General features: G+C 39.4%; 1 protein-coding gene across 1 annotated transcript in view; it reads right to left on the reverse strand.

The window, feature by feature from the left end:
* The window catches only part of tdrd9 (tudor domain containing 9), a 139,370-nt gene that overhangs the window by 25,320 nt on the left and 88,255 nt on the right, over positions 1–25,795 (reverse strand). Inside the window, 8 exon segments of the mRNA XM_060828974.1 lie at positions 3,379–3,636; positions 4,219–4,308; positions 11,569–11,778; positions 12,239–12,356; positions 16,884–17,057; positions 20,591–20,691; positions 22,967–23,074; positions 23,801–23,917. Of these exon segments, the coding sequence (XP_060684957.1) occupies positions 3,379–3,636; positions 4,219–4,308; positions 11,569–11,778; positions 12,239–12,356; positions 16,884–17,057; positions 20,591–20,691; positions 22,967–23,074; positions 23,801–23,917 (1,176 nt within the window).

Here is a 25,795-nt window from a genome sequence, read left to right on the forward strand (position 1 = left end):
GGTAAACGTAGGGGTATGGGTGGGTTGCGCTTCGGTGGGTCGGTGTGGACTTGTTGGATTACAGTTTCCACACTGTAAGTAATCTAATCTTTGGTTTGGGGGAGAAAAGTAGAGCACCTGGAGGAAACCCACACAGACACTAGGAAAATGTGCAAACTCCACAGACTCAAGGCTGGAATTGAACCCAGGTGCCTGGTGTTGAGGCAGCAATGCTGATCACTGAGCCACCGTGATGTGCTATTCGAAAATATAGAATATAATTAAGAATAAGCATGGCTTCATGATAATACTTTTTAATTTTTTTCAAGCATTTGAGAAGGTAACAAGCAGGATGAATAAAAGAGAACCAGTGGATCTAATATCACTGGTTTTCTTGTAACCAGTAACCACAACTGTTTAAAATATAGTAATTTGGGTGACCAAGTGAATGTACACTTGCTAAGTTTGCAGATAACACAAAAACACATGGGAAGGCAAGTGGTGAAGATGACAGAGATAGTCGACAAAGGGAAAGCTGATTAAGTGAATGGCAAAAATCTGGATGGAATATAGAACATGGAATGTACAGCACAGTACAGGCCTTCCAGCCCTTGATGTTGCGCCAACCTGTGAAAATATTCTGATACCCATCCAACCTACACCGTTTCATTATTATCCATATGTATGTCCATTGACCATTTAAACGCCCTTCATGTCGGCGAGTCCTGTACTGTTGTAGGCAGGCCGTTCCACACCCCTACTAGTGAGTGAAGAAACTATCCCCAATATCTGCCCTAAATCTTTCACCCCTCAATTTAAAGATATGTCCCCTCATGTTAGCCTTCACCATCCAAAGAAAAAGCCTCTCACTGTTCACCCTACCTAACCCTCTGATTATCTCAGATGTCTTGATTAAGTTACTTCTCAACCTTCTTCTTTTCAACAAAAGCAGTCTCAGTTCCCTCAGCCTTTCCTCGTAAGACCTTCCTTCCATACCAGGCAACATCCTTGTAAATCTCCTCTGAACCCTTTCCAAAGCTTCCACATCCTTCCTGTAATGCAGTGCCTAGAACTGCATGCAATACTCCAGGTGCAGCCTTACCAGTGTCTTGTACAGCAGAAGCTTGACCTCGTGGCTCCAAAACTCAATCCCCTTACCAATAAACGCCAATGCACCATATGCCTTCCTACCAACCTGGGTGGTAACTTTCAGGGAATTATGCACTTAGATACCAAGATCTCTCTGTTCATCTACACTGCCAAGAATTTTACCATTAGCCCAGTACTCTGCATCCCTGTTATTTCTTTCAAAGTGAACTACCTCACACTTTTTGGCATTAAACTCCATTTGGCCAGCTCTGCATCTTATCTACGTCCCTCTGTAACCCACAACATCCTTCAGCTCTAGCCACAACTGTGCCTACCTTAGTGTCATCCACAAATTTAATAACCTATCCTTCTACGTCCACATCCAGGTCATTTATGCGAATGACAAACAGCAGTGGACCCAAAACAGATCCTTGCGCCACATCACTGGAAACCGAGCTCCAGGATGAACATTTCCCATCAACCATCACCCTCTGTCTTCTTTCAGCTAACCAATTTCTGATCTAAACCACTAAAACACCTTCAACCCCAAAACTCTGTATTTTGTGCAATAGCCTACTGTGTGCAACCTTATCAAACACCTTACTGAAGTCCATATACACCAGATGAACTGCTTTACCTTCATCCACATGCTTTGTCACCTTCTCAAAGAACTCAAAAGGTAAATAAGGCACAACCTACCCTTCACAAAACCATGTTGACTATCCCTAATCAAATTATTCCTTTCTAGATGATTAGAAATCCTCTCTCATAACTTTTTCCAACACCTTACCCAAAATCGAAGTAAGGCTCACTGGCCTATAATTACCAGGGTTGTCCGACTCCCCTTCTTAAACAAAGGAACAACATTTGCTATCTTCCAGTCCTGTGTTGACAGGAGTAATGCCAATGATGACATAAAGATCAAAGCCAAAGGCTCTGCAATCTCTTCAGCTTTGTGAATATTTAGATTAGATTCCCTACAGTATGGAAACAGGCCCTTCGGCCAGCAAGTCCACACTGACCCATTTGCCTATGTTTACCCCTGACTAATGCATCTAACACTATGGACAATTTAGCACAGTCAATCCACCTAACCTGTACATCTTTGGATTGTGGGAGGAAACTGAAGCACCCGGAGGAAACCCATGCAGACACTGGGAGCACGTGCAAACTCCACACAGACAATCGCCCGAGACAGGAATCAAACCCAGAACGTTGGCGCTGTGAGGCAGCAGTGCTAACAACTAAGCCCCGGCTCCTCCCTAGCTTCCCAGAGAATCAGAGGATAAATTCCACCCGACCCAGGGGTCTTATCGATTTTAAGATCTTTCAAAATTGTTAAAACCTCATCTTTGTCAACCTCAATCCATCTAATCTTCCAGCCTGTATCTCCATACTTTCACTAACACTGCCTTTTTCCAATGTGAATACTGACAATAAGTATTCATTAAGCACTTGCCCTATATCTCAGACTCTACACACAACTTTCCACTACTATAATGTGAGAAAATGAGAGATTAATCACTTTGGTATAAAGTATAGGAGAGCTGAGTATTTTTAAAATGAGGGAAAGATGACAAAAAGCTGCAGAACAGATGGATTAGGAGGTCATTACATATGAATCACAAAAATTCTGCATTCAAGCTCAGCAGGTAATAAAGAAGGTAAATGATATGATGGTCTTGCCTAAGAAAAGATATACAGGCATTGGAAGCAGTCTAAAAGAAAAGTTCATGAAGTTTTGTTCATATATGCAGGGATTTTCTTATAAGGAGAGGCTGGGTAGGCAATTGGTTCAGAAATAGGTCTGTACTTGTTGGACTTTAGAAGAATGAGAGGCAACCTTATCGAAATATGCAAGACTCTTAGAAGACTTGATAGGGTAGATGCAGTGAGGCAGTTTCCCCCTGTTGGAGACTGTAGGACTAGAGGGCATAATCTCAGAGAAAAAAAGTCACTCATTTAAGGCATAGATGAGTAGGAAACTCTTCTCTCAGATGGAAGTCAATGTTTATTCTTTATCAAAGAGGACCTTCAAGGCTGAGTCATTCAGTTCAAGGACCAGCTTTTTAAATCAGAAAAGAGAACAAGAATTCTCAGGATAAGGTAGGAATGTGAAATCGAGAATAATGAGATGAGTCATGATTTCATTGACTGGCAGAGGAAACTTGAGAGGCCAACTGGTGTACCTCTGTCCTTTCATCTTGTGGTCTAAATTCAAACTCAAGTCCACCTAGTTTCTAAATTGGAATTGTGTTAGTTTGCATAAACAGTTTAAAATTTAACAATATTAACTTGTAAACATCAAACCTTTGATTCATAAGTCTCTTCAGCTGGTTCAGCAAAACCTTCACTAATGAGTATTTCCCGTACATTACAGTCAAGTTTGGAAGTCTGTATGGTGAGGTCTACACGGAGCACATTATGTACAACAGAGAAAACTTTCACAAGCAGTACACAGTTTTTCACCAGGGAGCTGAATCTTCTTCTGGCCTTGACATTCCACTGATCTCCATGTATCAGAGAATATGCAGAAGGACGGACATTGCAAAGTTGACACTGAAGAGCCTGAACACAATAGAAAACCCATCTCTTACCACCAGAATACAAATGCCAACTACTACTACTACCCATACAAGGTAAACATTCAACTGGCATAATTTTACAGGCTATGTGACAGAACAAATGAGAAACTTAATCAATTATGTCATTAAGTGAAATACATGGAAGCTTGCATTACATGTTTTCAAATATATTCTGTAAAGAATCAGGAACTAATTAGCCAGAAACTAAGTTTTAAAAAAAATTTCTGGGGGTTACATTAATAGCTACAATGAAGAATCCCATGACTGCACTTCTCCAATTCAGTGTCTCTTGCACATCAGCAATTTTCTTCGCTCCACCAATTGTAGCAATGACAGCCTAGATACCAAACTCCTGAGCCATGCAACTAGTCCCCCAACGCCAATTTGCATGGTTGGATTCTTATTCCATAAATCCACGCTATTCTCTCAAGCATTTAGCATGCAATTTACAACTTTGCTCAAACTTACACATCAGGAGAGACAAATTTATTTAAGGGACAGCGAGTGGCTTAGTTGTCAGTTACTTTCCAAACAAAAGACATTGTATCTGCCATAGGACCGATACCTGAAAAGGCAGTTCCAGAAGATTATGTGGAATATTCCGTAATAGATCTATCACAACTTTAGCCGTGTTTCCATAATCCACAAAGAATACCTGTAAAGTATTTCCATAAACATGAGTTAGAGTTCTTAAAAATATGTATACATTTGGCATTACTGCTTAACTTGGAATATAGTTCAAAAAGCAAACATTACTCAAAGACAGAAAGGGCTGAAGATTGTCTGCTGTTGTTCTCAGTGTGCTAAGAAAGGCATGGGAGTGAATGTAGCAGCAGTGATCTGACAACACAGTGAAGATAAATCAGAGTGAGTTCAGACCACAAGGAGTCACGTGATAATCCTTTCACTTCTCTTACATCAATTACAGTCATAAAGATGTACATCATGTAAACAAACTCTTCGGTTCAACTCATCCATGCTGACCAGGTATCCTAAATTCATCTAATTCTATTTGCCAGCACTTGGCCCATATCCTTCTATACCCTTTCTATTCTTATACCCATCCAGATGCCTTTTACAACATTTAAATTCATTTCTCCAGACGTGACTAAAATTGGACTTCACAAATAATCACATTTGCTTTAGATGTTTGAAAATTAATCTCTCACATTTTACTTCGTAATTCCCTCTAAACCCTACCTATTCATATACCCATCTAGATGCCTTTTACAACACTTAAAAAAACATCTGGATGGGTAAATGAATAGGAAGGGTTTAGAGGGAATTACAAAGTAAAATGAGATAAATTAATTTTCAAACACCTAAAGCAAATGTGACAATTTATCATTTGTGTGAAGACCAATTTTAATCACATCTGGAGGAATTAGTTTAATCAAATAAGGAATAATAACTTAAGTAATTATACCTTATTCTGGATAATCCAAGATGGAAGATGGTAAAAAATTGTGGTTATAAGATTGCTCCTTTTTTTCAGGTATTTTAAGTGTTAAAGATGATTTCCTCAAATTCCATGAGCAGCAATTACAGTTTTATATGCTGTTGTATTGTTTTGGAACTTCGGGGGAGAAAAGATCAAAACAACGGCACTTTAAAAAAGAGGAAGGCGGACAAGGCAGGAACCACATGGTTAGACAAAGAAACCGACACGGCTATCGGACACAGCAATGAATCTGCAGTTACTGCCTTTACTGTTCGAGTTCAAATCTCTCTGAATATCAGAGTGCATTTAGGAAAAATTCACAAACAGCGAAATTCACAGCTAATCTTGGAGGAACCTGTGTGGGAGAGTTCACAGCACAGGAGGAGGTAAGTGCATAGTTTTTAAAGCGTAACCTTGCTGTAAATCTACAATAGTGAGTAGAGTGGGTTCTTTATTGACTATATATTTTATTGAGATCTGTCTCTTGATTAAATGTTTTGAAAATAAACCACATGTACTGAGTTGGCTCAGAGCAGTTCTTATTAGAGCAATAAGACGGTGCTATTTTATGATCTACAGATTGTGAGGGCGCAAAGATGGTTTTTAATGAAGGGATGTGCTCTTCCTGTCAGATGTGGGAGTTTAAGGAGAGATTCCAAATTACTGATGATTACGTCTGCAGGAAGTGTCTTTGGTTGCGAACCCTATTGGATTGCATGGATCGGTTGGAGCTCTAGTTACAGGTAATAAGCAATTTACAGAAGTTAGGGGGTGTGATGGGTAGCAGTTGCAGGAAGGGAGAAAAGGTACAGATACAGTCAGGTAGATGGGTTAACCCCAGGAAAGGCAGGAGAGGGAGGGAGGTAATTCAGGAGTTTCCTGTGGCTATCCCCATTTCAAATAAGTATGCTGTTCTGGAAAATGTAGGTGGTGACAACTCTCAGAGGAATGAAGCATGAACAGCTAAGTTTCTGGTACTGAGAATGCCTTTAATGTAATGAGGAATACAACAGGTTCCAAGTGATAGGCTGTGACAGGAGATTCTCTAGTCCGTCAAGGCAACTGCCATTTATGCAGCTGGCAGTGGGAAATCAGAATGGTGTGTTGCTTCCCTGGTGGTAGGATCAAGCATATCTTGGAGAGAGTGCAGAATGTTCTCATAGGGGAGAGGTACCAGCAGGCGATTCTTCTAAATTCCAACAAATATAGTCCCACTCTACTCAGTCTCTCCTCATAAGTCAAAACCTTTAACTCCACAATCAACCCAGTAAATCTCCACTGCACCCCGTCTGGTGCCAATACATCCTTTCCTGAGTAGGGAGACCAAAACTGTACACGGTATTCTAGGTGCGGCCTTACCAGCACTAATGTGCTGCTGCAGCATAAACGTCCTGCTTTTAAACTCAATCACATTAGCAATGAAGGACAAGATTCCATTTGCCTTCCTAATACCCTGTTGTACCTGCAGCCCAACCTTCTATGATTCATGTACAAGGGCACCCAGGTCCCACTGCACAGCAGCATGCTATAGCCTTTTACCATTCGAGTAACAGCCCTTCTTACTGTTAGTCCTGCCAAAATAGTCCTACTGTTAACATAGTATTCCATTTGTAGGACCTTTGCCCATTCACTTAAAGTATATATCCCTCTGCAAAGATTCACAGTCCTTTGCTCTGCCACTTATCCTCGTGTCATTTGCAAACTTTGACACGACACATGGTCCCCAATTCCAAATTATCTACACAAATTGTGAATAATTGAACTCCCAAACCTGATCTCTGAGGCACATCACGAGCTACTGATTGCCAAGATTAGCACTAATTTATCTTCATTCTTTACTTCCTATTAGTCAACCAATCCTCTATCCATGCTACTACTTTACCTGTAACGCCTTGCATCTTTATCTTATGCAGCAGCCTTTTGTGTGGCAACTTGTCAAAGGCCTTTTGGAAATCTAGATACTCTGCATCTACTGGGTCCCATTGTCCACTGTGCTTGTAATGTCTTCATAGAATTCCAAAAGATTAGTTAAGCATGATCTGACTCAAGCTGCGTCTGCCCAACAAGTCAATTTCTATCTAAACACCTTGCTATTTCTTCCTTGATAATAGACTTAAGCATCTTCCCCACGACAGAAATTAAGCTAACCGGTCTATAATTCTCTATTTTTTTTTGTCTACCACCCTTTTTAAACAGTGGCGTCACATTTGCCATTTTCCAATCTGCTGGAACTGCTGCAGAGCTCAGCGAATTTTGCAAAATTACAAGTAAACTCGTTATTTCTCCTGCCAAGTCTTTTGGTACCCTGGGATGCATTCCATCAGGGCCAGGAGACTTGGCTATCCTTAGCTCCGTTATCTTGCCCGACACTACCTCTTCCATGATAATAATTGTTTTCAGGTCCTGACCTACCTTCATCTCTTTCTCAATTACTGGCATGTTATTCATGTCTGCTACTGTGAAGACCAACACAAAAACCTATTCAATGCCTCGGCCATTTCATCATACCTCATGACTAAATGCCCCTTATCTTCTAAAGAACTAACGTTTACTTTAGCTACTCTTGTTTATTATATATTTATAGAAACTGTTGCTATCTGCCTTTATATTCTGTGCTAGTTTTTTTTCTCATGTTTTATCTTACTTTTCTTTATAGCTCTTTTTGCGGTTTTCTGTTGACTTTTAAAGCTTTCCCAATGGTCTGTTTCTCACTGATGTTGGTGCCTTTGTATGCCTTTTCTCTTGAACTCTGTGGGAAGCGAGGCAAGTGATTACTGGGCCCCTTGCTGAGGTATTTGCATCATTGATAGTCACAGGTGAGGTGCCGGAAGACTGGAGGTTGGCTAATATGGTGCCACTATTTAAGAAAGGTGATAATGAGAAACCAGGAAACCATAGACTGGTGACGCTGATATCGATTGCGGCAAGTTGTTAGAGGGAATCCTAAGGGACAGGATTTACATGTGTTTGGAAAGGCAAGGACTGATTAGGGATAGTCAACATGGCTTTGTGCGTGGGAAATCATGTCTCACGAACTTGATTGCAGCTTTTGTAGTAACCAAGAGAAATTATGAGGTCAGAGCAGTGGACATGATCTATATGGACTTCAGTAAGGTGTTCGACAAGGTTCCTCATGGGAGGCTGGTTGGCAAGGTCAGATCTCATGGAATACAGGAAGAACTACCTATTTGGATAAAAACCTGGCTTGAAGGTAGAAAACAGATGGTGGTGATAGAGGGTTGCCTTTGAAACTGAAAGTCTGTGACCAGTGGTGTGCCACAAGGATTGGTGCTGGGTCCACTGCTTTTCGTCATTTACTTAAATGATATAGATGTGAACATAGCAAGTCTAGTTTGTAAGTTTGCAGATGACACCAAAAATGGAGGTGTACTGGACAGTGAAGAAGGCTAGCTCGAGTACAGCAGGATCTTAATCAGATGGGCTAATGTGCCAAAAGTGGCAGATGGAGTTTAATTTAGATGGATGTGAGGTGCTGCATTTTGGAAAAGCAAATCAAAGCAGGACTTATACACTCAATGGTAAGGTCCTGGGAGGGTTGCTGAACCAAGAGACCTGGGAGTGCAGATTCATAATTCCTTGAAAGTGGATTCTCAGATAGATAGGATAATGACGGAGGTGTTTAGTATGCTTTCCTTTGTTGGTCAGAGCACTGAGTGTGGGAGTTGGAAGGTCGTATTAATACTGAATGGGACATTGGTTAGGCCACTTTTGGAATATTGCATGCAGTTCCAGTCTCCTCCTTATTGGAAAAAATGTTGCAAAACTTTGAAAGGATTCAGAGAAGATTCACAAGGATGTTGCCAGGGTTGGAGGATTTGAACAGAAGGGAGAGGCTAAATAGGGTGGGGGTGTTTTCTCTGGAGCATTGGAGGCAGAGAGGTTTATAAAATCATGAAGGGCATGGATAGGGTAAATAGACAAGGTTGTTTCTGTGGGGTGGGGAAGACAGAATTAGAGGACATAGGTTTAGGGTGAGGGGGAAAACGTTTAAAAGGGAACTAAGGGCAACTTTTTCACACAGAAGATGGTGTGTGCATGGAATGAGCTGCCAGAGGAAGTGGTGGAGCCTGGTACAATTACAACATTTGAAAGGCAACTTGATGGATACATGAATAGGAAGGGTTTAGAGGGATATGGGCTAAGTGTTAGCGAAGGGGACTAGATTAGGTTAAGATATTTGGTTGACATGAACAGGTTGGACTGGCGGGTTTGTTTCCATGCTGTATATCTTTATGACCTTTGAGGACAGAACTGGTATCCTTAAGTAGGTTTGCTTGTGTTATTGGTGTGGCTTTAAACTAACTTACAAGAAAGAAAAGGAGGTGGATTGGAAGATTAATGCAGCAGTAAGGGACAATATCAGGTGGAAGAACAAATTTTGGAATCTGTTTGGACGGATCTAACCAACAGCAAGTAGCTGCAGACATTGATTGGAGTTGTTTACAGGCCACCAAATAGTAGTGTCAGGTGGAGGGTGTAGTATTAATCAGGTGATGACAGAAGTAGCATGAGCCTCACGGTTTTCATATGTGACTTCCATCTATATGCAGAGAAGTTTAAACACTAAAGGCATGGAGGATGAGATTCTCGAGGGTTATATGGTGAAAAATGGCTGATTAACAAACTTGCAAAAGCATCTTTCTGAATGATTGATCACAATATGCTACTTTGTACATGATGCTTTGTAGTGTGATAATTCATTTTGAAGCAAGAATGTTCAATATGAAGCAGGGAAATTATGAAGGCATGAAACACAAATTGGTTAAGGTGGATTGGAACAATACTTTATAAAATATAAAGTTGTACATAGGCAAATATGTGAAACCATGTTACCAGCCTATAAAGTGGAAGGAAGCTAATTTAAAAAAATAAATTGAAACAAAAATGGCCAATCTTAGGAGCAAGATGTCAGTATTTCTCGTATAACGCGCATTTCATAAACATGATTTGGCTGCAACAGGATTTGTAATTTTTATAAACAAGCTCCTATTCGCTGTTATGCGATTCAATCACATTTATTACAAGCCAGTTGCGATTTACTCTACTGGTACATCTATTGCAATAGGCTGTCGTCTGTGTGCGTGTGTTTTTTTGCTTCTATCTGCAACTAACATGGGGAAGTGAACATTGGAATATTTTGCTGGAATGCTTACTTGGATCATGCACAGAGTGGGGGGGATGGGGGCTGAGGAGTGGGGAGAGAGAGAGAGAGAGTGAGAGAGAGAGAGACAGACAGACAGAGATCAGGAGCAAAAAAAACCAAATACAGTAACGTCCAGTGAATGCTGTTGCGTAATCAGAGCTTTTGTTAAGCAGAGGCTCAGTTGCTGAGTATCTGAAGCTCTAACGCACAATGACTTTACAAGAGAGGATTTGTGAGTAGAATGGAGGTGATGTGAAACTAAGGACAGACTACTGGTGAGCCTCATCTCTCCCAATCCCACCCATACCCAGGTTATGCCAGATCCAAGTTCACCCAGTCTCTGTTTGAAGGGGTAGGTGGGGTCTAAGACTATTGACCCCTCCTTCTCTCTGAAACTTAAGAACCATCAAAATGTCCAGCCATTGAGAGCCTCCCAGCCCTTTAGCTACCCTCTCGAAGGGAGGAGATCTTACTTGTGCCAAAAAAGAAACTTCTGGAAGTTTCACGAAGTTTCATGGCAGAGAGCCAGGATCTGGATTAATTCCACTTCAGAAGGAGCTGGGAATACAACAATACATTGGGAGCTTTCACTTGTAACAATTTGGCATTTCTGTAACTGACCACAAATGGACAGGTCCACTAAACTTGAGTCCATAACCCTGTCTTTCCCATAGACCCAAATACTTTGATTGCACAATTTTCTATAACATGACTGCATGGAAACGCATCTACCTGTAAAACCAGCATTTGGGCAAAAATGTCATTGAATTATTTTAAAGTATCATACAAACAGAAAATTACAAAATGGAGTCACCAAATATCCTTACAAGGTAGCATGCATTAACTTGTGGGTTAAGAGTTTATGAATCATCCTCCATACAGTATAGGCTGAATGTAATATCTGCCAAATAATTGCCATAACATAGTCAAGTATGTTCTTTCTTTGTGCAATTAATGTATGAAACAGTTAATTTGTTTCTGACAATGATGCTTGAAAGCATTATGACCAGGACAGGAGAACTCTCGGTCCTTTAAATCACATTGTCAAGTTTGCTTAAATACTCATCCAAACAGTAAACGGAAGCAACTGTCTAACATTTAAACCAAAGCACCAGTTTTTAACCTGGCAGAATAAATTCACCAATACTCCTTAATATGAGCATTGTACATCAAGTTCAGAATGAACTGAACCCACAGCTTTCTGATTTGGAAGGGAGAGTGCTACTACCTAAGCAGAGCAAAATCTACAAATGTGATATTAAATTAATAATTAAGAAAAAGATACACAGATTACAATTTTTAAAGCTGACCTCAGCAGAATCGCCAGAGACTTGCAAGACTTTAGCTCTGTAATAGTGGGTTTCATTGCATTCTGTAAATGGTGCAAGACAAAAGTCAGGACATGGCTCCAAGCTCAGTGCTGTCAACTTCAACTGATTAATTTCAGTCATCAATTTGCTTAAAGTGTGCAAGCTTTGTCCATCTGTTCTGTAACCCCAAAAGTGCCCAACTTCAACAACCTGAGGGAAAGGAATTAAATAATTCAATACCAAAAAGCAGTTAGATAACTAACATCAAGTCAAAAATTGCAATTGCAATTATGATTGCTAGACACGCTAAATACATTCTGGTCAAGTTGAAAAAACCAAAATTGTAACAGGGTTTTAACTTTGCATTAAATCATAAAGTGCTAATCAAAATTTATGTTACAAACAGTATTCCATCAACCGTATTAACATGTACCACTGCATAGAAATAAAAATTAACATTTATTTCAACAATAACTGAACTCTAATCATGCTACACTTCTGCAAACTAGAAGTATAAATGATCACAGTACATAAGGCCATTCAGCATATTGTTTAGTCTCTCACTTTGCACAGACTTATATCTTCATCTGCTTCAAATATAGACCCTTGCCCTTGATCTCATGATGCTTGCTTCAACCATTTACGTTGTGTTCAGTTTTTTTGTCATTACCTCAGTGACATTCATGGTGAAAAAGCGTGGAACAGGGTTACAAGGCAATTCCAAAGGACCATGTGATTTTTCTTCAGGCATCAGTTGAACAGTCCAATTTTGATAGCCCACACAGAACCTGTAATGGAGTTAACTAGTTATATTCAGATGTACAATGACTACAAACGATCTCGGCATTGACAATAAATATTGCAACATTCTTGACGTCCAAACTCACAAAAAAAGATTAAAGTTGATGCTAAAACTTTCCAAAGTGGACACTAATCTTCCAGTATTAAGTCAGTGTTCTTCCATTTGGAAGAAACAAGCTTGTATCCTCATTCTCTAAGAACGGCAGATACTAGGAATCAGAAACAAATACAGAAATTTCTGGAAAGGCTCACCAGGTCTGGCAGCATCTGTGCAGAGAAATCAGAATTGTGGAAGGGTCACTGGACCCAAAACATTAACTCTGATTTCTCTCCACAGATACTTCCAAACCTGCTGAGCTTTTCCAGCAATTTGTTTTTACCTCCTTATTCGTTGGGCCTAGCGCAACATCAATGCCAGATTAACTTGGTTCACTCTTAATTGTCTTCTGAAGTAGCCCAGTGAGCCAACATGACAAAACTATTATCAGCAGTTCATACAAAGACCACCTTTTGTTAACTTCTCAGAGGCAAATCAGAATGAACAATAAGCATCAGCCATGCCAGTCCAGGTCCAAAGAATAAAAATTTACAATTACACACACTATCTGCTTGCAAAACACACTTTGTCAGACGACTCAGATCTTGAGAATGTTCAAACAGAAGAGCGTTTGTCAAGTGAAAGATCACCCAGGTTTGAAGTAAACTAACATAAATCTTGCAAATGTCAAATACTGTCCACAATTCAGTTTCTGCTGTCTTGATTTTTGAATAATACATTCAACAATTTTTTGAAGCTAAATTCCAATTCTTTAATGTCTGTGAGCAGTTATCTATACCTATGAACATTCTAGTTGAAGGCCTTTTTTCTTTTATATTTATTTACAGGGTATTGTCTTTATTAGCAAGGCCAGCATTATTCCCAATACCCAAGTGTTCTCAATAAAGTACTGTTAAATGTTTCTTTAAGTGCTGCAGTCCTGGGATGGAGGGATGCCACAGTGCTGTGAGGAAGGAAGCTCCAGGATTTTGATCTCAAACAGGGAAGGAATGGCTAAATTATTCCAATTCATTATTCCAATTCTCCTCACTGGAGGGGAACCAGGTAGAGGTGCTCCCACGCTTCTGCTGCTGTTAATCAATCCAGGTGGTTGAAATTGTGGGCTTAAAAGATGCTGCTGCAGGAGCCTTCTTTAAGTCACTGCAATGCTTTTGGAGATTATATGCACTATTGCGTCAGGTGTGGAGGAACTAAATGTTGACACAAAAATATATGGAAAGGCAAGTAGTGAGGATGACACAAAGAATCTGCAGAGGGATATAGATTGAGCAAGTGTGCAAAATCTTGGCAGACAGAATATTACATGGGAAGTTGTGAGGTTATGTACTTTGACAGGAAGAATTGGGGAACTGTATTTTATTTAAATAGAGAAAGATTACATACAAAGATTTGGGAGTCCTCATGCTTAATCACAAAAAGCCAGCATCTAAGTTCAGTGGGTAACAGAGCAGGTAAATGAAATGTTGGCATTTATTTCAAAGAGAATGGTGTGTAAAAATAGGGAAGCATTGTTAAGATTACACAAAGCACTAATTAGACCACTCCTGAAACACTGCAAACAGTTTTGGTCCCCTTATCCAAGGTGAAATTTGGGCAGTCACGAGAAAATTCACTGGGTTGATGCTGGATATGGAGAAACTGTCTTATGAGGAAAGGTTGAGTAGGTCGGGCCTGTATGCATTGCAATTCAGAATGCAATTACCTTCTTAAAATATGGAAGATTCGTAGGGAATTTGGAAGGGTAGATGCAGAAAGGATGTTTCCCTTTGTGGGACAGCCTAGGACCAGAGGGCATAATCTTAGAGTAAAAAGTGTTCCTCATTTAAGTCAATGATAAGGGGCAATTTCATCTCAAGAGGGTAGTCATTCTGTGGAATTGCAGAAGTCTGTAAAGGCTGGGTTGTTAAGTTATTCAAGGCTGAGAATAGCCACACAAGTTTTTGTGTGAGAGAATCAAAGGCTATGGGGAAAAGGCACTGAATAGCAGAGCAAACTTGATGGGCTGAAAGGTCCATTTATGCTCTTACCTCTTATGATATTATGAAAGGTGATGGATAAGGTGGAAGTCAATTTGTCCTGATTGGTGTCAAGCGTCTTGAGTCTATTTAGAGCTGTAGCCATCCAAGTGAGTGGAGAATATTCTATTACATTCCTAACTTTTGCTATGACAATAGTAGATTTAGATTTTAGAGTTTCATTGGCACGTGTACTGAAGTACAGGAGAATAGAGAAAGGTGTATAGTTTTGCCACAGGTGGCACCATCTTAGGTATTAAAGGTACAAAAAAAACTTAAGGTCAAAGTAGTAAGAAAAGAAAGAGAGAGTTAATATGTTAAGTATTACTTCAGAATAGTAGATAAATAAAGAAATAAGGTAATAAATCATTACTGAAGTCTTTCATAGTTTAAACTAGAAAATATAAAGGACTAGTTAAAAGGTAAAACAGGCTTTGATGAGTCCTTCACTTATCTTGCTCTTCCCTCAACAGCTCCATTGCAGATACTGTCGCTGTTGCTGAAGCTGCACCACTCATACACTGAGCCAAGACACCGCCACAAGTTGTCGCGAGACCAGGCCGGGATGCGCCACAAGCCACCAACAGACTAGGCCAAGACCCACCACAAGCCACCAAGATTCCAGGCTGCGAGTCAGGTGATGACTTATTTGTCTCAGTCTAGTAGCTGGCCTGCTCTTGTAACTTCAGTGTTTAAAGCCAGTCTGATTCAGTTTCTAGTTAATGAAAGCCCCCAGGGTGTTGAGAGTGGGGGAATCAGTTAATGTCATTAAATTAGATTAGACTTACAGTGTGGAAACAGGCCCTTCGGCCCAACAAGTCCACCCCGACCCGCCGAAGTGAAACCCACCCATACCCCTACATTTACCCCTTACCTAACACTACGGGCAATTTAGCATGGCCAATTCACCTGACCCGCACATCTTTGGACTGTGGGAGGAAACCGGAGCACCCGGAGGAAACCCACGCAGACACGGGGAGAATGTGCAAACTCCACACAGTCGGTCGCCTGAGTTGGGAATTGAACCCGGGTCTCAGGCGCTGTGAGGCAGCAGTGCTAACCACTGTGCCACCCACAAATGTTAAGGCAATATGGCTAGATTCTCTGTTGTTGGAGATGGAAATTGCTTTTTCCTTGTGTGGCATGAATGTTCTTTGTTATTTATTGCCTAAGTCTGAATGTTATCCAACTCTTGCTGCATATGGCCAAGACTACTTCAGTATCTGCAGAGTTATGAATGCTGAACATTGCGCAATGTTCAGCAAATTTCTGACCTTATGATGGAATGAAGTTCATTGATGAAGCAGCTAAAGATGGTTGAGGATAGATCAGTAAGTACCCTGAGAAATGGTAAGCAGCTCTTGAGGCATACTGGTAGTGTGTCTACCTCTGAACCAGGAGTCCTGAGTTCAAGTCCCACCAGACAGTTGTCATAACATGCCCGAACAGGTTGTTTAGGAAGGTATCTACACTGAGAAACAGATCATGGCTCTCACAACAGTGCTATTGTCCCAACCTCTGGGTCAGAAAGCATGAGTTCCAAATTTCACCTACTGATCTCTGGTTTGCAGCCAGGAGGCCTGGGATCAAATCTCACCTATTCTAGAAATGCATAATAATATCTCTGAACAGGTTGGTAAGGAAATATCGATTCGAGAAACCTCCGCAAATATGTTCTGGGACTGTGGTGAACAATTTTCAAAACTACAATGATTTTTCTTTATGGTCAGTATGATTCCAACCATTGGGAAGGTTTTCCCTTCATTCTTTCATATGGCTGCTTCTTCCCCAGAAATTCTATACTGCTACATGATGTTTTGGAGCGCATGAAATGCAGAAATTCAAAAAACAAACAGTTCACCTCTAACTTCTCAAGGGCTACTAGGGATGGACAATAACTTTTGGCTGGGCTAGCCATGCTGACATCCCATGAATGAATTTTTCAAAAGCCTGCCTCTGTAGTTCTCGGGTTTTATTTTAAAACATAGGATTTCTGTCATATTTCTCATGGCTCCTCCAACTGCATCATTTGATGGTTCATTTCAGAATTTTCAAGAAATAAAAAACAATACCTGCCTTCCACTCATTGGCTGTGGTGACCACAGCTCCAAATAAAACATTCTGCTGTAGTGTTGCTACCTAGATTGCCAGTAAAATATTTGAACAAATATCTTTCTGTCAAGAAAATATTACAAAATTGTAGAAAGCAGAAAATATGCTTCATTTTTTTCCTCTGCAGTTCTACACCCTGATCAAAAGAATTAATACCACTGCAGTAACAGAACAGAAGGTGCAGGCTCTCCACTGATCAGCATGATATCAGAGTTTGCCACAAACCTACCATCAAAATATATTGTGTATGCCTTTCCCAATATTGCAATTTTCAAAACTCAGCCAAAATATACATTATTTATTCCTTTATCACCCAAATAAGGTATTACCTTGGACTCCGCAAGCCTGAACTAGGTTGTCCTTGGATCAATAACTCAATCTCCTCCACAGAATGAACCTTTAACTGCAAGGGAATACGTTGATGGGCCATCTTCAGTGCCATATATACTGCAGGATGGATCTGTGCTCTTTTTATTGGATTTTGCACAAATTCAATAAAACCCCTATTTTTCATTGAAAAAAACGTTTGTTAGGTAACAGTTTTACAAAAGCATTTTATATTTAATGCCACTTGGAGGAGTTAGGTTTTGAAGGAAAATGGCAAAGGAATTTTTTTCAAGTCTTACCAACATATCTGGAGAGGTTTTTTTAAAAAGAAGTTTATGGTGGGCAGTTGAGATTTTTCAAAACATGATTGCCTAGAAATCATTTAAATAGTGATAATTGCTTGCTTTTCAGAAGACCAGGGTTTTCAAATGTGGGAGTCGATTTGGGTTGCGAGCTGAAATTCTGGAGTCCTAAGTTCTCAGCCAGCAATGGTCACTCCAAACAACTATAACTGCTAGGCTCCCACTGTCCCCTGCTTTGCAGCATCCCACTCTACTCTTATATACTCTCAAGGGGTTGCAACTGTTTTCAAGCCTCAATGTTAGGGTCACAGTGTAAAATGGTTGGAAAGTACTGCTGTAGACACTAATTCAGAAGCTGCTGGAAAAGCTCAGCAGGTCCGGCAGCATCTGTAAAGAGAAATTAAACAGGAGAAAGTGAGGACTGCAGATGCTGGGGATCAGAGAAATCAAAATCAATGTTTCGGGTCTGGTGACCCTTGCTCAGGACTTGGTTTTTATACTGCTGTATAAACTGTTTATTTGAACTGACTTGGAGAGATTCTTATGTTATCTAATAGAGTTGGCAAAATTTCTCCCCCCCCCCCCCCACCGCCACTTATAACAAGGTGAGCTGGAGTAAAGCTTACTATGAACAAACTGCCCAGCTGACCATGCCTATTTCTGAAAAGTAAACCTAGTGGAAGTGGAACCTACTTCATATTTTGAAAGAGAAATTGAAAGAACATCTCCGGTTGGACTTCCTGAGTAAGCTGTATCTGCAATACTTCAGAGACAAAACATGAGCGATTAGTGACTTGATCGTTTGTGCTGGCCAACCACTGCAACAAACTCCATAATATCCTGTACTTTATCTTTTGGCCGATGAACCATTCTTTTCAAAATGTCAATCTCTACAGAGATTTTATTTTGCCTGTTTTTCTGAAGACTGTGGCTGTGCTATTGGGAACATTTAGAGGGATAGATATTACTAATTGTATTTATTAATCAATTACTACATCTTTAATGAATAGGTTCTGTTTTGAGAATAAACTCAATTGTTCATTAAGAAAGCAGGTTGATAGATTTTTTAAATTTAAAACATCATGAAGATAATCTATTTAATTGGTCATCATGACAAGTGGAAAAAGTTTTTGTTTCATTTTATCTTAAAGTGATTGGATGAGAGCCTTGGTTGGAATACCAGAATAAAAGATTTGAAACTGACAATTTATAATTGTCAACCCCAAGTTTAATTCTCTGGTCTTTGCCTGAAGAATCTGAACAGTTTAAGTTTGTTTAGATCATTCTTCCAGCAGAATAATGGTTACTAAAATGGTTTATTTATTATCAGCAGTCCAAGTTTTAAATAAAGCATATATACATTAGAATGCTATCGGCACATTATTTACTGTCATGCTATACATGTTTATTCATGTGTGTTACATCTAAAGACAGGTACAGTTGTACTAATATGACATGTGCATTCTGACTTGTTCCACTGCACTTCATATATTTTGAGATCACTGACCATTGGTTGCTCCGCACTGAAGAGAATTTCATGCAATTTGGCTACACAAATCTTCCGATTAAAGGCTTTTCAATAACAGGATTCCTCACCACATTGTCTTAAAGTTTTTAATAATTGTAAACCAACATCTGAGGATCTATCAATACTTCCAAATCCCTGGCTTTTATACACGATATCCAAAATTCAAGTCAGACAATACTGGTTGGAATCCAAAAAACAAAAATGTCTTCATATAGAAAACTCTGCCCTCAGCAGGAATAGATAACTAGCAAACTACTAAAATGAAGTGTGAACGCCATTGGAGTGCATCATTTTAGGTCTGCCATTATGATTTGAGGGAATTGTACAAATTACATGAAAACTTCCCTCAGCTAGATGATAGCCTTGATAATTTTCTGTAGTCTTTAGAGCCCAATGTTTTACAAACTGGTTGACCACACTGATTGAAGGTACCCATGTCACAACAAATATCTCTTCCGGTAAGTCTGTCTTAATCCTAGTAAATTGGAAGAATTTGGTTTTTTTTAAGAAAAACAGTGTTAGATAACATTGCATTATATATATATATAAAACTCTCCATTTCCAGGGGTCTCGGTGACAAGATGTGGAGTTGATCAAGGAGTTGCATTTGTTGAGCATTGTGTTATGGAAGTACTATATTGTTTACAGGTGTAAGTAGTTCATTGCCAGGGCATGCCTGCTGCTAAGCTGTAAGCACAGATGCCAAGAAATTCTGTAATTAGTGAGATAATGCTGATTAAGGAACCATAAAAAATGTAAAAGCATCAAAATTAGAGCAGCTGGGTACACTGAGATTAGGGTGAACAACTTGGATTAGCAATTCCATTAAGACTTCATTCAGAAAATAGTATTACAAACAACTTCGCACAAATAGCTATCCTGAATCATCTTAAACTAGTGTCCCAGCAAACTGAATAACTAGGGCTTTTAGTTAATTAGAGGGTACGCAAGAAGGGGGAAAGTACAGGCCTGCTCTCAGTTTGCTCTCATAGTTAATTTTGTATCTCTTTATCATCTTTTTGTCCTCCTGTGCTGCAATATGAAATTATCCCAGTCTTTGGGACTATCACTGACTTTGGCCTCCTGACGTGGTTTTTCTTTCTCTCCTTAAGTTCAGTTTGACAGGGTTGATACAAAGGTTGGCTCTTCTTGTGGGAGAGTGTAAGGCCAGAGGGCATAATGTCAGAGTAAGTCGTCATCTATTTAAGTCAGAGATAAGGAGAAATTTCTCTCAGAGAGCAATGAGTCTATGGAATTCTTTACTACAGAGGGCTGTTCAGGCTGGGTCATTAAGTACATTCAAGGCTGAGATAAACAGATTTTTAATCTGTAAGGTTTATGGGATAAAGAAAGTGAAGGCAAGGTTTATCATATCAGCCATGATCTCATTGAGTGACAGAGCAGACATCAATGGACCTAATGGCTTACTTCCACTCTTACATCTTATGATCTTATAACTCAACCCAGCAGTAAATAGAGGAGAACCCTTTGCTTCTGAATTCAATTGTGGATAACGTAGTGACGTATTACTTTACTGGAAGAAGAACTCCTGCAGTATCATAGCACCAGTACTTAAAGTTAATATTAATGACTACACTAATATTATATTTATATAAACCGTACAAATGCTGACATTTTCTTAATGAGATCAACAGTGAAATCACAAATTTACTTTGCCTCACACAATCCCCCCTTTATCTTTTGAATTTCTATATAATTAATGTACACTTCCTTGAATATTCAAAGCATTTTGGATCAGTAAGAAAACAAATCTAAACATTAGCATTGTTACAATAAAGCTGAGAAACCACCCAATATATTGAGTCAAAGATCATTTAAACACGTCAATGAAGTTATCAGCAAACCAAATTCAACTTACTTTGAACCATCAAATGAAAGAGCTCTGATTTGACCACACTGCCTGAACAGAGATAGCAACTGTTGGTAGTATAGGAATCCATAAGGTGGGACATTCCTCACCTACAGCACAATGATATCAGATTTTAGTTCCTCCAACAAAATTGACAGGATGGTGGCTATAGTACTCATTCTGAAATACAAGCGAATGTTTAATTCTTATTTGAGACAAACATTTTATCATTAATTTCTACGTAGAATTGTTGACAGGCAGACTGCAACTTGAATTGTCTGTTTGTACTTATTAATACAGCTGTACATTTAATGAACAGCTGTTGCAGATCACCCTAACCTAACAACAACCAATGATTTAAGGAGTGAACAAGTCATTGCAAGGATTGACATCGACCTTGTCTATTTTCCCTGTGGACTTGTTGTTGCAGATTTGAAGCAGTCTTTTGAAACATATGTGGAGACTTACTGGAATACAATGTCAAGAGTTCATAAGAACTGTCCATAGTTATCCTAGAAATCTTCTACAAGGATTAACTTGTAGATTGGGAATCCTTCTACATTCACCAGGAACAATAAACATTTGGTCAGTGGTGTCTTCCTATAGACCTGCAAACTGCAAGAAGTGGAGGAAGGTAGGGGACCATAGCACAGCAGTATCCACTGCTTCAAAACAAAGGGATAAGACAAGGAGTTGGACATTCGCTACTAAGAGTACATGATATATAAAGACCGTAACACACAGTAGCTGAAATTAGGCAAAATACTCCAGTTGATAGAGATCTGGAACAAAACCAGAAAGGTCTGACAGCAGCTGGAAAGAAGCTGGAAAGAGTTAAAATTTCAAGTCCAATGACTCTCCTTCATAACACCACTGATTACTCTCTTTGAAAGCCATCTACCAGGACTTTCAGTGCCGCTATGTTCTTGTCTCTTGGCTCCCGAACCATCCTGGTTGAACTGGATGAGTAAAACCTACCTGCGCTCAGAAAACTTCCAACCAATCAGCACAAGTACTATGTCTTCAAGTGCAGCCTATTTCAAATTACAGTATTTATCAATGAAGACAAGAATCCAGCCATTTGTGGTATTGTGGCAATATCCCTACCTCTGAAACAGGAGATCTGTCCTCAAAACCTACCTATTTCAGAGGCCTCATAACATTTTTGATTAAAAAATATTATGAGGCTGATTCAAAAAATATGTACTAAGACCAAAGCTGCTAAAACTACAATTGCAAACAGGCATGTCATACCTGGACAGCAGCCATTCAATGCCTGTTTTCACCTTTTCATCAAAACAAGCATGGCTTTTATAAGCACAAAGAGCATAAGAAAACAAAAAAGTTAAAAATCACACAACACCAGGTTAGTCCATCAGGTTTAATTGGAAGCACCAGCTTTCAGAGCACCGCTCCTTCATCAGGCGGTTGTGGAGGAGCGGCGCTCCGAAAACTCCAAAAGCATCTGTGGAGTGAAATCAGAGTTAATGTTTCAAGTGACCTTTCCTCAGAACTGGTAATTGTTCAACTGTAATTCATTTTATGTTTAAACCAAAACAATACATTTTTAGTAGGAGAAAGTGAGGACTGCAGATGCTGGAGATCAGAGCTTAAAAATGTGTTGCTGGAAAAGCGCAGGTCAGGCAGCATCAAAGGAACAAGAGAATCGACATTTCAGGCATAAGCCCTTCTTCAGGAATTTTTAGTGCTTAATACAACATACAAGAAATGGTTCTAATATTCACAACACTAACACAAATGTTTCAGAAATTTAAACTAAAGGAAGAGAATTGTTTCATGACAGTGAAAAGCAAGTATAAAAACAAAACAGAACCATGATTTTGAGCGTGACCACCTCAAACCAACGTTTATAGTTGAGCATGATACCACAGAATCTTTTTCATTTGAATCATGGAAGTGGCTATTTTTAATTCTTTCAAAGTAAGGTTTACAATTCAATGAAGTTTTTGAAATATTTTATTTGTCAAGGGTTTTTATTTAAAAAATGATAATTACTCTACATGTAGATATTTAAACTCAAGAGAAAGTGAGGACTGCAGAAGCTAGAGATCAGAGGCAAAAAGTGCAGAGCTGGAAACACACAGCAGGTCAGACAGCATTTGAGTAGCAGCAGAATCAATGTTTTGGGCATAAACCCTTCGCTTATGCCCAAAACATTGACACTCCCGCTCCTCAGATGCTGCCTGACCTGTTGTGTTTTTCCAGCTCTGCACTTTTCGACATTTAAACCGAACAAAGCATTTACAATTAAGCATGTGCCAATATAGCGTTTTGGTCTGTATTCTCCAACAAATATGCCAGAGTTTTTATACTAAAAAAATCAATGAAGCATAACCAAAATTCTCCCAAGTCATGCCTACATACCACTACTGTAGTTTTGTAGTCTTTTCTTGCCAGCTCTTTCATTGCAATTTCTTCAGAGACTGGACCAAATGTAAAATAATTGGGGTAAAAAGCTCCAGCCAGGACAACCTGTGGAAAAATTACATTGCAATATAAACAAAGCACAAGTTACAGCAGCCAACTCTAATTTTTAAAACTCACGTCTATTCACTCGGGCAAGTAGATACCTAAATAGGGGTCTTCAAAACAGATGCTCGAAGTGCATCAATGCATTAAAATAAACGTTTGTTTGAAGAGGAACTGTCTTAGCGGTTCAGAGGTTTGCTTGGTTCTTCCACAGGATGAAAGACTCAAGTTATGCAGAAAGGTTGAACAGATTGACTCTTTGCACTTCAGAAAACCTTCAGAGGTGATCTTGTTGAAACATACAAGGAGGGACTTTACAGGGTAAGTGCCGAGAGGATGCTTGCCCTTTTAGGAGAGACATGGGGGGGTGTGGGGGAGGAGGGTGGAGAACAAAAAAAAAGTAACCCAAAGACCACAACCAGATCAGCCACGATCATAATTAAAGCATAGCAAAATGTTGTTCCACATGATCTATTCCTGCTCCCAGTCCTCCTTCGCTGTCAATGTGCAAGGACCTGGCCTCTGCAGGAACTTCATGCTAGGTGCGTAAGGGGCAGAGTATCTTTGTCTTTTACCAGACCAGTCATGCAAGGAAGGGACCAGGATACCTCTGTTGAATAACAGGTGCACACATCACATCAGGCTGTTGTCAAATTTGGTCAATATTTAGGTAAGATGTGAACCTTGAAAAGTTTTGAAAATAGAAACATGGAAAAAACAAAACAGTACCTGCAGAATGAATCTTTGTTTATGCACATACTCTTCATTTGTACAGCCACTGGGGTGATCAACACACATATTAAAACATTGGACCCGTTCTTTCAATTCCTCATACAACTGTGCCACCTAGGAGGAACCAGTCAAAAATGAATTAATTGGAATTCATGTTGAAATACATGAAATCTCAGCAGGTCTGCAGCATCTGTGGAGAGAAATCAGAGTTAATGTCTCAGGTCCAATAACCCTTTTTCAGAACTTAATTAATTTCTTCTTTTGAAATCCTGTGCTGGAAATCCTACCTAGTTTTGAAATCATATAATTACCACAGGTCTTCGCTATTATATCTAAAAGAATAATAAATCAAGTGAGGGGCAAGATCAATCGGATGGCAGACTATCCAACCCAGAAATGGAAAACAAAAACTGACAGACAAAACAACAAGAGTTGTTGTTTCAAACACATTTAGCCAGAACTCCCTGGATAATGAAAATAAAGCAGACAAGACAGATGTTAGATTATTCTATAATTCAGATTCAGGCAGAATATAAAACTTTGAAGAGAATATGAAAAACAGTAATGAGTGAAAATAGAAAAAGTACAAAAAGATAGACAACGTTTATGAAAGAAAATCTCAATTTTCTTTCAGCATATAAATCATACATATTTGGGAAACAGGAAAGGTCCTAAAAGAAGATTTAAACAGAGAGGCTGAATGTGAGCATAATGTGAGTACTAAATGAGTACTTCGCTCCTGTATTTAGCAAGGAAAATGCTGCCCAGAGTCAATTCAAAAGAGGAGGTAGCTGAGATGCCAGCTGTGTTAAAAATTGGGGATGAGAAAATCTTTTATAGGCTGGTTAAACTTGAAGCTGATAAGCTCAACAGTTCCACATCACCTGAATCTTAGAGAAATAAGGCTGCAATTTACAGACAATGACCATAATTTTCTGATGCTCCTTGGATAAAGGGGTTGAGTCAAAGGACTGAAAAACAATAAATAATATCAACCTTGTTCAAAAAAGGTTGAAACTATAAGCCCAGCCAACTATAGCCATGAGAGTTTAATCTTGTTCATGGAAAAGCTTTTGGAAACAATACTAGGGCAGAATTAACAATCATTTTGACAAATGTAGATTAATTAACAAAAGCCCGTCTAATAACTATTAAAGGCAAACCTTTTAGAGTTTGATGAGTGATCACAGAAGGTTGAGAAGATAAAAGGATTGACAAAAAGAGTTGATGAAGTGTCACCTAATTGGTACGTCTGCCAAGTTAGCGTCGATGTAACAATGGCAATTATACCAGTATGGAAACAAACCTGACTGACAGACAGAAAACAGAGCGCTGATAAATAGCTGCACTTCCAACTGGAGAAAGTTACAAAATGGAGTTCCCAGATCATAAATTGCACAATATCAAAGTGTGAAGATGACACAAAATGTATTGTGAATAACATCGTGACAAAACTCAGGATAACATCGAAAAGTTGGTGACTGAGCAGACATATAACAGATGTCAGTCTTCGGCCAATTCGATTCATTTGGCATGACCTCAAAAAACAGCTGTGGAGTCATGTGAAGACATTTGAAAAAGTGCAGAAAAGAATCATGATTAGGGATTCTGTAAGTCAACTTCATGGGCAGATTGCATGAAGTTGTGGCTGTACTCCTTGAAGGAGAAGATTAAGAAATGAATGAAGATGTTCAAAATAAAAACAAACTTGGCAGAGCAGAGAGGAGAAATCATTTTTAATGGTAGGTTGAGACCAAAGGGTACATATTTAAAAGGTAAATGTTGAAAGCAGCAAAGGAAAAATGGGAGGCACGTTTGTTTTAATGCAGCAAGCAGTTAGCAACTGGAGTGCACTGCCTGACAATATGCTGAAGGCAGAATCAAGGTTTCTCAAAAAGAATTTATTGATCAGCTGAAAAGCAAACTTTGCTGGGTCACTGGAAAAGGAAGGAGATGGGGCCAGAGAAACTGCTTAGTGGAGAGCTGGCACAT

The sequence above is a fragment of the Hemiscyllium ocellatum genome, chromosome 8 (assembly GCF_020745735.1).
Source record: "Hemiscyllium ocellatum isolate sHemOce1 chromosome 8, sHemOce1.pat.X.cur, whole genome shotgun sequence".
Taxonomy (NCBI): domain Eukaryota; kingdom Metazoa; phylum Chordata; class Chondrichthyes; order Orectolobiformes; family Hemiscylliidae; genus Hemiscyllium; species Hemiscyllium ocellatum.